Source organism: Carettochelys insculpta, chromosome 3 (genome assembly GCF_033958435.1).
Source record: "Carettochelys insculpta isolate YL-2023 chromosome 3, ASM3395843v1, whole genome shotgun sequence".
In the NCBI taxonomy this organism is placed as follows: domain Eukaryota; kingdom Metazoa; phylum Chordata; order Testudines; family Carettochelyidae; genus Carettochelys; species Carettochelys insculpta.
Genome location: NC_134139.1, coordinates 204,940,190 through 204,952,757, shown reverse-complemented (window position 1 = coordinate 204,952,757; position 12,568 = coordinate 204,940,190). Strand labels below are relative to the sequence as shown.

The window sequence follows — 12,568 nt, the reverse complement described above, 5'->3', positions numbered from 1 at the left end:
GAAACCCTGCAGTCCCAAGCCACCCCCACAGTCCCACACTGCCCTCAGCCTAAGATTCCTCGCAGCCCCTGACTGCCCCAGCCTTAACTCCCCGCCCCCTCCGCAGCCCCAAACTGTCTCCTGTCCATCCCTGGGCTTAACCCCGCTTAGAGCTTCAAACTGTACTGTCATCAGCCCTGCACTCCAGCTGGGGCCAGTGGTGGCTCGGTGCTCCAGCCACCAGGGCTCTGCCACTGATCCTGGGCCCCAGCTGGGGCTCTGACCCCAGGGCCAGTGGCAGCTGTAAGCCCCAGCCGCCAGGGCTCTGTGGCAGTTGGCTCCGCAGATGCTGGTCCCTCTGCAGCAACCAGCCCCACGGGCCAGATTCTGGCACACAAGTCACCTGTTGGACACCCCTAATTTAGTCTTTTCCTTCCCCTGGAGTCCTAAGTTAACTGTGCTTGCTCTTGTTGCCTGGAAGATGGCACTCCCAGTGTCCTTTTCATTGGCTTTGAGAATGAATGGCCTTTGCTTTGTATTTTACCCAACTTTCTTTAGGACACGATGAACCTATCTTAGTTTTTTGCTCGAAGTAGTTAACCACAGGTCCGAAATATTGCAGGAAGACCAAGCTTCTCTTTGGGAATAGAGGGCAAAGGGCAACAGCATCTAGGTTCATGCTGAAGACTGAGTCTGCCCTGCCTGGTGAAAATCAACTCATTCCACAAAAGCTGGCTGTGTCACCTTTGTTTAAAAAGGGAAACTTCTTCAATCTGACCTTCAGAAACTGCCACCGGCTGTTCCCTGTATAACTTCTCAAGGCATTGCAGATGCAACGACACAGCCTTAGCTTGATACAGATTTGGCTTTGTGGCATATGCGTGAGTAGTCATAGAACTACTTTTCTTGCCATGGAGCACTGCATAAATTATTTTCTGTCCTCCTAGATACAGCTATTTGTAGTATGTTCTGTTGGGAGAGACTACTGAGACCATCCACTTGATTGAAAAGAGATTCTCCTTGTAGAAAGTAAGACGTCAGGCCTAAATTTAACCAGATTCTGACATACTTCTCCTGGGGATGCGGGAGGAGATTAGGTTTTGGAGGAGATTGGTAGTAGGAACTTCTTTTGTGTAGATTTTTTTTCTGCCTTTTGTTTGCCATCTGATTTGCTCACCTCCCCTCACTACAACTCTCTAATTGTTACTGTAGCTTAACTTTGTAACAACCTTTACAAATTACCTCACTGACTATTCTGATTTGATAAATTCAAGCACTTCGCTATCTTGATGTCACTAAGCAGCAGCAACAGGTAAGAAATTGAGCCACTTGTAGTTTGAATGTTTTATTCAGCACTGATTTAGGAAGTGGTCTTAAGAAAAGGAGTATGAATTAAATGTTTCCAAAACGAACAATAAATTTAAAATGCCAGGTTCAGTAAGTTTAAGCATTGAACATAATTTATGTGAGAGTTGTGACACTAACAAATAAGAATGCAGGAATCTTATTAAATAGATATGTGCTCTAATCCCCAGTGTTGGAAACTATGGTCTCTTGATCTGATATTTAATGTGCTTTTGATTTCTCTCTTGATTTTATACTTAATGTGCTCAATGTTTGTGTAACCTGCATTCTCTCATTTCTAGTGAGAATAGGTCTGTGGTGTCCAACCAGTTCTATAATGGCTACAGAGGGGAGGGATAGCTCAGTGGTTTGAGCATGGGCCTGCTAAATCTGGGGTTGTGAGCTCAATCCTTGAAGGGGCCATTTAGGAATCTGGAATAATAAAAAAAAAAAAAAATCTGTTAGGGATAGTGATAGGTCCCATTATGAGGGACGGGACTCTATGAGCTCTAAAGGTCCCTTCTGGCTCTATGAGATAGGTACATCTCCATATATAATTTTTACAGCTTCAGCAAACTAGCTATATAGTATTCTGAAAAAATATTTACTGTTCAAACCAGCTAACCACACTCAACCAGTCAAGTAGCCACGTGGATAGTGGCTAGAGTGTTGGATACCACAGGAATAGGTGCATGCAGGTCAAGAATCATCTGGTGTAAGAGTTTTAGGTTCAAAAGAAATGGTTACTCAGGACTGCATATCTTTCATTGTTCTCAAACGCCATACATATTCCCCTTCCTACATTAAACGAAACTGGTAAAAACATTAACTGTGTGGTTTAATAGTATATTTAACACAAACAGATGTGGAGGTGCTAGGATTTGGTTGATTCAGCATAGCTAGAGGTGGGTAATATTCTCGCCTAGCTTGTAGCATATTTACCCTAAAGTCACTCTGTGCAGAGCAGGTACTAATATCTAAAGGTAAATGTGAAACCTCCAACCTTGCTTGCTTGTTTGAGACTATCTAAGGTATATTTCACTCTTGTACATGTAAACACAATCATGAATCCTAATCAGTGTTCCCTCTAATTTTTTCTGTCCACATGCAGAATAAAAATTTTATGGGCACCACCAGTAGAAACACATGCCCTCTCCTAATCAGCTTGGTGGCACATGACTCTCTCCTGGGTGGCCACCCCAGCATTCATTTTACAGAGAACACTGGTCCTAATCCCTATCACCACTTTGCACAAAGGCTCTAAATCCCATCTGAACTTGACAGTGTGCACCAACCTCATGTTATGCAAATGACTCAGCCCAGCTAATGCAGGAAGATGAAGCTCTCTTCGTCTTTCACTCCAGAGCTAGGCTGTGTGATGGCTTGAGCTTCCTAATAGCAAAGTCCCACCAATGTTACTGTATGCTGACTCTTTCTGCACTTGGCCATGAGAGGCTGGGGGTGTAGCCGGTGGTGAGTTGTGCTGAGACACTGTAGGGTTTTTTTCTTCAAGTCAGTTGTGTCATTTGCAGAAGAACTTGTCAGTCCTCCAGGAGGAATTGTGAGAAGGGCAGATTATCAGTACCAGAGGAAACTAATTTTTATTTTATTTTGGCTGTCTCCTCACTGCAAAGTAGCTGGTTCCAGCCATAGCTGAAGTGGAGTTTATGCTCTAACCTATAATCCTGCCTCCCTCAAGTTGGTAAATTAACCCAGGCTTAAAGCACGTCCAAATTTGGATCAAAGGTTTTCTATGTGGATGATGGCAGGGAGGGACAGGGAGATTGATATTGGTTGTGGGAGGTTGTGGGTAAGAGCCTGAGTTAACTTTGTAATGTCTGTCCTTGCATATACTTCAACAACATTGCAACCAATGCAGTCTAAAAATTTAGCCATGCAACTTGTTTGAACATGCTGATGTCTTTTCTTGCTCTGTTGCACGTGTTCTCTGCTACTGTAACATTGGTTATCTTGAAACCGCATACCACAGATACTTAATTTAAAACAGTAATGTATAGACAGGGATTTATGATTGGACAGGTTTGTATATGATTGTCTGTGGTAGACTGTAATGTGACACAGTATAGTGCAAGAATGCAAGTAAGCTTTTAAGTGAGTAGGCTATTTAAACAGTTCATTATGAGTCTTATAATTGGAACTATCATGGAAGGAGTAAAGAAGAGCTGGAGTCATGAAGGGAATCTTGAAGTGAGGCCAGGCATTTGAGTGAGTGACTAAAAAGTTGGAGTGCTGAGTTGCAGGAAAGCATGGTAAATGTGCACAGAGATGTGTATATAAAATTAAATAGCATCTTTTTTTGATTTTAGGCAAATAATTCCATGCATTCTGTTAACAGCATAAACAGCTCAAATGTTCCAGAACAGCAACTCTCAACTTTTCCAGACTACTATACCCCTTTCAAGAGTCTGATTTGTCTTACATACCCCCAAGTTTTACCTCTTTTAAAAACTACTTGCATACAAAATCAGACATAAAAATACAAAAGTGTATTTCTGAAAAGTGCTTTCTCATTTTATCATGTAACTATAAAATCAATCAATGGGGATATAAGTGCTGCACATATATTTCAATAGAGTATGTATGGCAGTATAAACAAGTCTCTGTGGAATTTTAGTTTGTGTGTTGTATGTAGCTTGTAAAACTAGGCAAATACCTCAGGGAGGCTATGTCTACCCTCACCCAGAAGGTCAATGGCTGATATGCAATTTTAGGTGCGCCAGTTGCATACCTAAAATTGACTTTTCAGTTGTCAACTTTCACCCTGTCTTCATGGCAGAAGGTCGATCTTCCTTAATCCTCACGGCTTGCGATGAGTTCCAGGGTTAACGTGTGAAATGGCACCCCAGAAGACTGAATCTGAGTAGTTGATCTTCCATGATCAGTGTAGATGTAGCCTGAGTTGAGGTACTCCCTGGAAGACTTCTGCATATCCCCAGGAGTACATGTACCCCTTGTTGAGAACCACTGTTCTGGAGGTCTGAAGTCCACAAAGCCAAGGTTAAACTATAGCTCCAAACATTGGATTATCTTCTAAATGTGTCTGTACATTTTAAATGCGGTATATTATTTATATGAGCCTCTTTACATACAGCCAGATTAACAGTAATTTAGGCTACAGACATTTCAGGGTATAATGTGCATATGCATATCTCTAAAGAGAACAAGGTGCTTATTTGTTATTAGGCCTTTAGTCTGCATTAAGATTAATTGTTTCATGCAGCCTAACATAATCCTGCTTCTGGAAATTGCAGATGTGATGTATGATTTGTGAGATTATATCTATTACTACTTTAATCCAAACACTGAGTAATACATGCTTCACCGAGATCTGAAAGGTCAAGTACCATGTGATAACATAATCCTGTCGTGAAGTTAGAGAGGATAAACATAAATGCTTCTGGATTTACAGGAGTCATTTCTTCTCAAATGTTCAGTTTTGCAAAGGAAGTGAGAATTTTGGGATGGCACCTTGTGAAAATACTTTTATGTAGATAAAGCCAGTGAGAAACTTCCATTAAAGGAGCATAAATATTTTAAGAGTCCAGAGAGACAAATTAAATCTACATTTGCTTTATTTGCTTTTGAAAATTCCAAATTCTGATACAGGGATCCTAAAGGATCACTCTGCATAATCCTGACTGAGCTAACCTTGTTATCCCCAGCCTTGCTCTGTCTTATTTATACCTGGCCCTGCAGATTTCCATGACCAGCCTCTGATGAAGTGAGTCTGTGCTCACGAAAGCTCATGCTCAAAACGTTTCTGTTAGTCTATAAGGTGCCACAGCACCCTTCGTTGCTGTTACAGATCCAGACTAACACACCTACCCCTCCGATACATTTGAGATGTTACTTTTTAGCTGTTATCCTCACTAACAGCTACAGTCTATACCCCGGGAATACAAGTCCTGGAACCTTTCCCTGCAGCAAAGCCCGCTGCCAGCTTTGTCCACATATCTTCTCTGGAAATACCATCACTGGACCTAACCAGGTTCCTCACAGAATCACGGGCACTTTCTCATGCTCCTCTACTAACATCATATATGCCATCATGTGCCAACAATGCCCAGATGCTTTGTATATTGGACAGACTTCTAACTCCCTTAGACAAAGGGTCAATGGGCCCAAAACAGACATCAAAACACTCCAGATCCACAAACCAGTTAGTCAACATTTTAATGGAATGGGGCATTCTGTCAGTGACCTAAAGGTATGTGTGTTACTGAAAAGGAATTATCGCACCGTTCTGAAAAGGAAAACAGCCGAGCTGGCTTTTATATTCAAATTCGGCACATTAACACATGGTTTAAATCGTGATGGGAACTTTCTGAGTCACTATCGGGGCTCGTCTGCATACTTGGCTCAATCTAATTCTTGACCTTCCCCCCCACCCCTCCACTCTCTGATTTGCCCACCTTGATTTTCTTTTTCTGATTTGTCCTCCTTGCTTACTGGTTTTGGTTCTCTGTGCCTTAAATATTGAGTCTGTTCTGGTCTGGCTGTGGTCTGAGGAAGTGGGTCTGTCCCATGGAAGCTCACCTAATAAACTATTTTGCTAGTCTTTAAAGTGCTACTTGACTGCTGTTTGTTTTGATAGTGTATAGACTAGCACGGCTTCCTCTCTGTTACTATTCATCTATCCATGTGCAGCATTTTTTTTTATGTTCACAAAGGCATGTACACATATGCACCACAAGTTGAAACAAAAAACCTAGCTGTGGGTGCTCTGTTGATCAGCTGGGCAACATCTGAATCTCACCTGTGCAGCCTCAAAAGTACACATCTTAGAGGGAACACTTGTTGTGACCCACCATGGTTGCAGCATGGTAAAATTTTGAGGTCTAACCATCTGAAATAGTGAAACTGACCAATTTGAAAACTCTCTGGCCATGAAATTGACCAAAACTTGGTAGAGCCTTACCTATGACCATATTATCTCAGTCCCTAGTTGTATGGTCATTATGCAAATTAGCCCTAGTTGTTGACCTGCACCATGTTGTGCTAGGTATGTTCTGAGAGACTTTCCCCAATTTCATTGGTTTGGTTGGTTCCTTTAAGTAATAATCTTAGTTTGATCTGATTTTTTAAAAATTAGGTTATTAGGGAAAGTACCCCAGATACTGCTTTTTGTAAGGGTGCTTTATAAATTTTAATTCCTACATTTGAAAATGATTTGGAACTTGAAGCTGAAAGGGGAGTTACAGAGAGAGTTGAATTTTCTAATGTTACAGTGCAGTGCTTTCTTTCTAGGAAGAAAAAGTGCTGGAACTCAAGTCTGATGATTCCTCATAGGGTTAAGGTGTTCAATTTTAATAGCCTGGTCCTCACACTGCTGCGGGACTGGTGGGGGTTCCTGCCCCAGTCCTTGCACTGCTGCTGGACCAGTAGTGAAAACTGTTCTGGTATTCTAATGGAAAAAAGGTGCTGGCACGGTGTGTTGCACCAGAAAAAAAAAAAACCTGTTAATGTGTAATCTTCAATTTTATATCTAATAGGTTGTATTTCTCAGAATTGAGATCCCTGTGGTTAACCGTATTTTTGTCTGCTTTTTCCCTCACAAATGCCCCTTCTCATTTGTCCCCTGATGATGATTCCTCTGGAAACTGCAGGAGCCAGCCAAAGGTAAGTTTTCAATTACACTTTAAACCAGTGTTGTGAAAAGCTGTGGCATATCACTTACTCAGCCTTCCAATATCCAAATATTTACTCTTAAAAAAAAAAAAAAAAGTGGAGTTGATCAGATGTTTCTGAAAACAAAAACTCCAAACCACGCATTCATCAAAGAATCTGTTTGCCTCAGAAGACTATTACACATCTCTAGCCAAAAATGTGTCGCAGAAACAAAGGAGAACATAGTTACATCCTAAGCATTGGAGGACTGTGAATGAATAGAATGTTTGTTTTAAAGCATTTTGTGTTATCTGAATTAGAGCAAACTCATTGCTGCTGACTTAAATTCCTGTCATTTTTTGCATTTTGTATGCAGAAGCCTCCTATCTCCCCTTCCCACCTTCAAAAATGTAGTTTATTGGCACATTCATTGAGTCATGACTTGTTGTTTTAAACAACTTGTAAATGTGACTGTTACAGTAAATCTTTTAAAATTACAGCAAAGTAAATTAGATCGAATTTGATTAAACACAAAAGCAATAGGCAAATAAAGGCGGTGCTTTGTGAAGGATGGTTAGAATGACATCAGAGATCTAGTAACAGAGAGGTAGGCGTGTTAGTCTGTACTCCAACAAAACAAAGCAGCAGAAATGTAGCACTTTGAAGACTAACAAAATGATTTTTTGGGAGATCTGTCAGCTAACCACCTTTTTAGGTTTGATTTTACTGTCGTTTTTAAAAGTCCTGTTGGTTTGTTTTACTACAGGTGTTTGCTTACGATCACTGTTTCTGGTCTATGGATGAATCTGTAAAAGAAAAATATGCAGGTAATATTTACTGAAGCTTTGTGATTATGCTCTGTTTACACCACAGCTATGAAAAGGAAAGTATCAAATTATAGTCCTATATTTGGTAGAGGGCAAAGACCATATGGCATGGAAAAATCTTTTTTTCTAGGTGGTTGTTCATCATCAGGAGAGAAAGCAAACCTTAAAACTGCTACCTTAATCCTTCCTTCCCTTCTATTCAAACATGACATTTAGAGTAGTGGCAGCCAATAACATGCACTATTATCTATATACATTGTAGATAATTGATGAATGTAACTAATTTGCCATTTTGATTCACAAATTCACATACGAAATACCGCCATTAAAATACTTAATCCAGATGTGAATTTAAATATTTCTATTCCAATTCCTGCACATAATTTGAAAACCAGTTTCAAATACATCTTTGTGATGAAGCTTCCTCACACCCAGGCCAGTTTAGTAACTTAAGTAACATCACTGTAGTATCTTTGAGAATTGGGGACTAAGTCTTCAGTAGTTTAGGTTGCAGTTGTGTAATAGATTCAGTCTTGCTCCCATGGAAGTCAATGTGAGTTTTATTGATTTGAATAGGAGCAAAACTGGGCCTGCCACACCCAAATATAGGCTCTGATTTGTGCTGTATATGAAGAAGAACACTTAGATACTTTTGAAAAATTTACCCATAGTCTGTCATGTTTTCAAATCTTTAGTTCACAGGAAACATAGCCCCGTCCTCCGGTGTGTAGTCAAGCAAAATTCCTATTAACTTCAGATTGGAATTTTGTGTGTTTAAGACTGAAGAGAGCCTTAAATTTACATCAGTATAAGTAAATTCATGGACTACTTTGGTCACTGAGTGAAAGACGATTTTCAGGGAAAGGGAAATTTTTTGTGAATAGAGCTCTGAATATTTGAAGTATGATTTATAGTATCTTGCCATCTGCCTATATGTTATGTAATTGTCAGAATTACACATTCTTTGATGGGGTAGCAGGACTTGTGGATGGGGAGAAGCAGTAGATGTGATACATTTAGAATTTAGTAAGGTTATCAGTGGATTTATAATAAAGCTGGAAGAACATATCAAGTGGGGAGTAGCCCAGGGGTCTGTTCTAGTTCCATTCAACCTCTTCCAAAATGGTTTGGATAATGGTATAGGAAGTACAGTTAAAAAGTTTGGAAACAATAGCAAGCTGGGAGGGATTGCAAATATTTCAAAATAGATCTTGATGGATTGGAGAAATGGTTTGAAATAAATAAGATACATGCAAAGTACTGCACTTATAAAGGAATTTCGTGCTCTACTCAGCACCGACAAGACATCTACAGAGTAGGAGCTCCTTTTGGGCACCACATTTTGGGAAAGATTTGGCCAAATTGGAGCAAGTCCAGAGGAGTTCAAGAAAAGTGTTTAAAGATCAAGAAAACATGACCTGTGAGAGAAAATGTAAAGAATTGGATTTGTTTAGTCTGGAGAAGAAAAGGCTGAGGGAGACATGTTAAGTCTTCAAGTATGTAAGAGGCTGTTACAGAGAGGACAGTGATAAGTTGTTCTCCTTAACCACCGATGGCAGGACGAGAAGTAATGAGCTGAAACTGCAGCAAGGGAGGTTTAGATTGGACAGTAGGAAAAACTTCCAAACTGTAAGTGTAATTAAGCACTGGAACAAACTACCCAGGGAAGTTGTGTAATCTCCATCACTGGAAGCTTTTTGACAGGTTAATGGTTCCCAATGTTTTTGAGTCAGTGACCCATTTTGACAATTCAGGAAGACTTTGTGACTCAAGGCAATTAAAATGGGTGTGTAGGGGGGGTTTCCTCCGCTGAGGGGAAAAATATAAATATTGACTCTGTTTTACCCCTTTAACATTTTTACACACACACACACACACACGCGTGCGTGCATTCTCCCACCCACCTACCCAGGTTTAAATTCCTCACAACCTCAGACATGTCTCCCCACCCCCAGGCTTAAATCCCTAACCCCACCTGCTTCACACGAGCACTGCTGCTGCTCCCTGCTGCTGCATCACCTCCTCCAAGTGGCTCTCCCAAGCCCTCCTACTCCCTTCTCCCACCTGCAGCATGGGCAGTTCCTTGCCCTGCCATGCTGAAATGGGACCCAGTTTAATTGGTTTAATCACCGGATCGCTCCTGCCAGCCATTAAACCAATTAAATTAGGTTTCACTTCAGCATGGCAGGGCAGGGACTGGGAGCTGGAGGAGGAATCAGGCAGCAGTGGTGGGAGCTGCAAATGTCTCCTTGAAGAGCTACATGCAGCTCGGAGCAACCCACCTGGCAACCCTTAGGAAAGCTAATGACATCCCACGTTTGGGTCCTGATCCATAGGTTACAAATCCCTGGGTTAAACAAATACCTCTCAGGGTGGCCTTAGTAATACTTTGCTTCAGTGCAGAGGACAGAATTAGGTGACCTTATCAATGCCCCTTCCAGTCCTACAGTTCTATGATTCATTGTGTTACTGCTTTAAACAAAATATAATTAGCAAATTATTTTCTACTGTAGCTGGAAAAGAAGGAAGTAAAAATTTTAAAGGTGGCTAGTTTTACACCAACTGTTACAGTAGAAACTGTCCTACATTTTGTGGCTCCAAACTAGTTAGTCTTTCCTCTTCAACAAATCAATAGCAAAGTGATAACGGCAAAGTCTATTACTATATTTTCACTTATTTTACAGAATACCCGAAAGTTCTGTTATTTGTAGACCTTAACATATTACTATACATTAAAATTAAACTGCAGTTGTGTAAATAAAAGGAAAAGGTACATTTTATGGGTCTTCCTCTGTTTCACTAATGCACAAAATACTGTGATTGTTAATAGATGGTAATTGAGGTTCTAATGGGCCTGTGGAACATTAATACTGTGTTCATAAAAAGCCAGTAGTACAGAGACAGATTCTAGCCTAATTTTACAGCAATTATAAATCTGGACCACTGACTTAATTGGTGTTGTTCCAGTTTTATAACCACTGTCTCTCTCTCAAGCCACCTTACTGTCTAAGTGAAATACATTATGAAATAAGTAAACTTTTCATAGTTTGTTGTTTTCACCTGGTTTCGAACCTGAAGGGCACATCTGTAAAATCAGTCATATTTAACCTGAACATCAGCTTGTATTTTATTTTAGGTCAAGATGTTGTTTTCAAGTGCCTTGGGGAGAATATCCTTCAGAATGCCTTTGAGGGCTACAATGCATGTATCTTTGCCTATGGACAGACAGGTATGTTGCAGAATGTAAAAAGTGTTGTTGATGGGAAACATGTATTGGGACAGAAATAATTGCCCTTTGGCTAGCTTTATGATGTTGCTAGGTTTTTTCACTGTGTAGCAATGTAGATAAGATGCTGGTTTTTGGGTTTTTTTTTCCTGTGTGTTTTTAACACTTGCCAAGTGACAGTTAGTAGGTGAGGTAAGAAGGCATTTTGGAATAACACTGGTAATTTCTATTGCCCAGCTACCGTGCTTTCCCATGCTGTAGATAAATGTCTCCTGACTGTTCTGTGATCATAAATGTCCTTGGGTTTGTTGCATCTTTAATATTTTGTAATAGAAGATCCCTGACTGCAGTTAGTTACTGCTCATCGTTTTTAATATGATGAAGATGGCTTGGCTTATTCAGTTGGCTCGCTTGCATGGTATAGCAGCGAAGGGTTCTGTGGCACCTTACAGACTAACAGAAAAGTTTTGAGCATGAGCTTTCATGAGCACAGACTCACTTCATCAGATGCACAGGTGAGTCTGTGCTCACAAAAGTTCATGCTCAAAACTTTTCTGTTCATCTATAAGGTGCCACAGGACCCTTCGTTGCTGTTACAGATCCAGACTAACACGGCTACCCCTCCGATACTTGTATGGTATAGGCATGAAACTCAGGCAAGCATTACATTCATGTTCAAGATAAGGATGCTGCTTTAAAGTACTTGTAATCGATTTAAGTAGCATGGCTTTTTGTTTTTGGCTTGATTTAAGAAGCAGACTCTCCTTTAATTGGTGTCTTGGTTCCTTTACATACAGAAAATTGTGTTTTTAAAGATTTATTCACTGAAAAGCTCCAAACCATTGTTTGCCCTTTACTTCCCCCTTTACCTCAAAAACCCTGTTCTAAAAGCACTGACACTAGATCCAAATGCACAGGGTCTGGAAAATCTTACACCATGATGGGTACAGCTGACCAGCCTGGATTAATCCCAAGACTCTGCAGTGGTCTCTTTGAAAGAGCACAGAAGGAAGAAAATGAAGAACAGAGTTTCAAAGTGGAAGTGTCCTACATGGAGATTTACAATGAGAAAGTCAGAGATCTCCTTGACCCCAAAGGGTAAGCAGTACACATGTAGAGAGTGCTTGAGCTGGGACAATGGAACATGCTCTTGTTTCTGAGGTAAGATTGTCTCCCTGCATTGCCCTAATGCAGGGGTGAGCAAACTTTTTACATCAGGCCCCACTTTTCATGCCTACAATTAGCTGGTCCCCCATCCCTGCAACCCGTCTAATCTCATCCAAACTAATGGAAATTTAAGTTATGTTCATATTAAAAAAAAAACAAAAAAACCTTTTCCACCTGTGTAAGAAAATAAGTATGTAGAATGTAAAAACTTTATTAATCAGTCTATAAATGTGAGTACACACAAACGGTAAAGCCGTGTCTACACATGTCCCTCACTTTTGGAAGGAGCATGTAAATGAGGCACTTCGGAGCAGGTTAATGAGATGCTGACATGCATATTCAGCGCCTCATTAGCACAATGGAGGCCAGTCATGCTTTGAAATTGCTGCTTAAGAAA

General features: G+C 40.5%; 1 protein-coding gene across 3 annotated transcripts in view; it reads left to right on the top strand.

The window, feature by feature from the left end:
* The window catches only part of KIF13B (kinesin family member 13B), a 214,879-nt gene that overhangs the window by 65,214 nt on the left and 137,097 nt on the right, over positions 1-12,568 (top strand). For all 3 annotated transcript variants that reach the window (XM_074991473.1, XM_074991471.1, XM_074991472.1), the window contains exons 3-6: positions 6,951-6,963; positions 7,718-7,778; positions 10,915-11,007; positions 11,922-12,102. In XM_074991473.1, the coding sequence (XP_074847574.1) occupies positions 6,951-6,963; positions 7,718-7,778; positions 10,915-11,007; positions 11,922-12,102 (348 nt within the window). The remainder of the gene's footprint in view (positions 1-6,950; positions 6,964-7,717; positions 7,779-10,914; positions 11,008-11,921; positions 12,103-12,568) is intronic.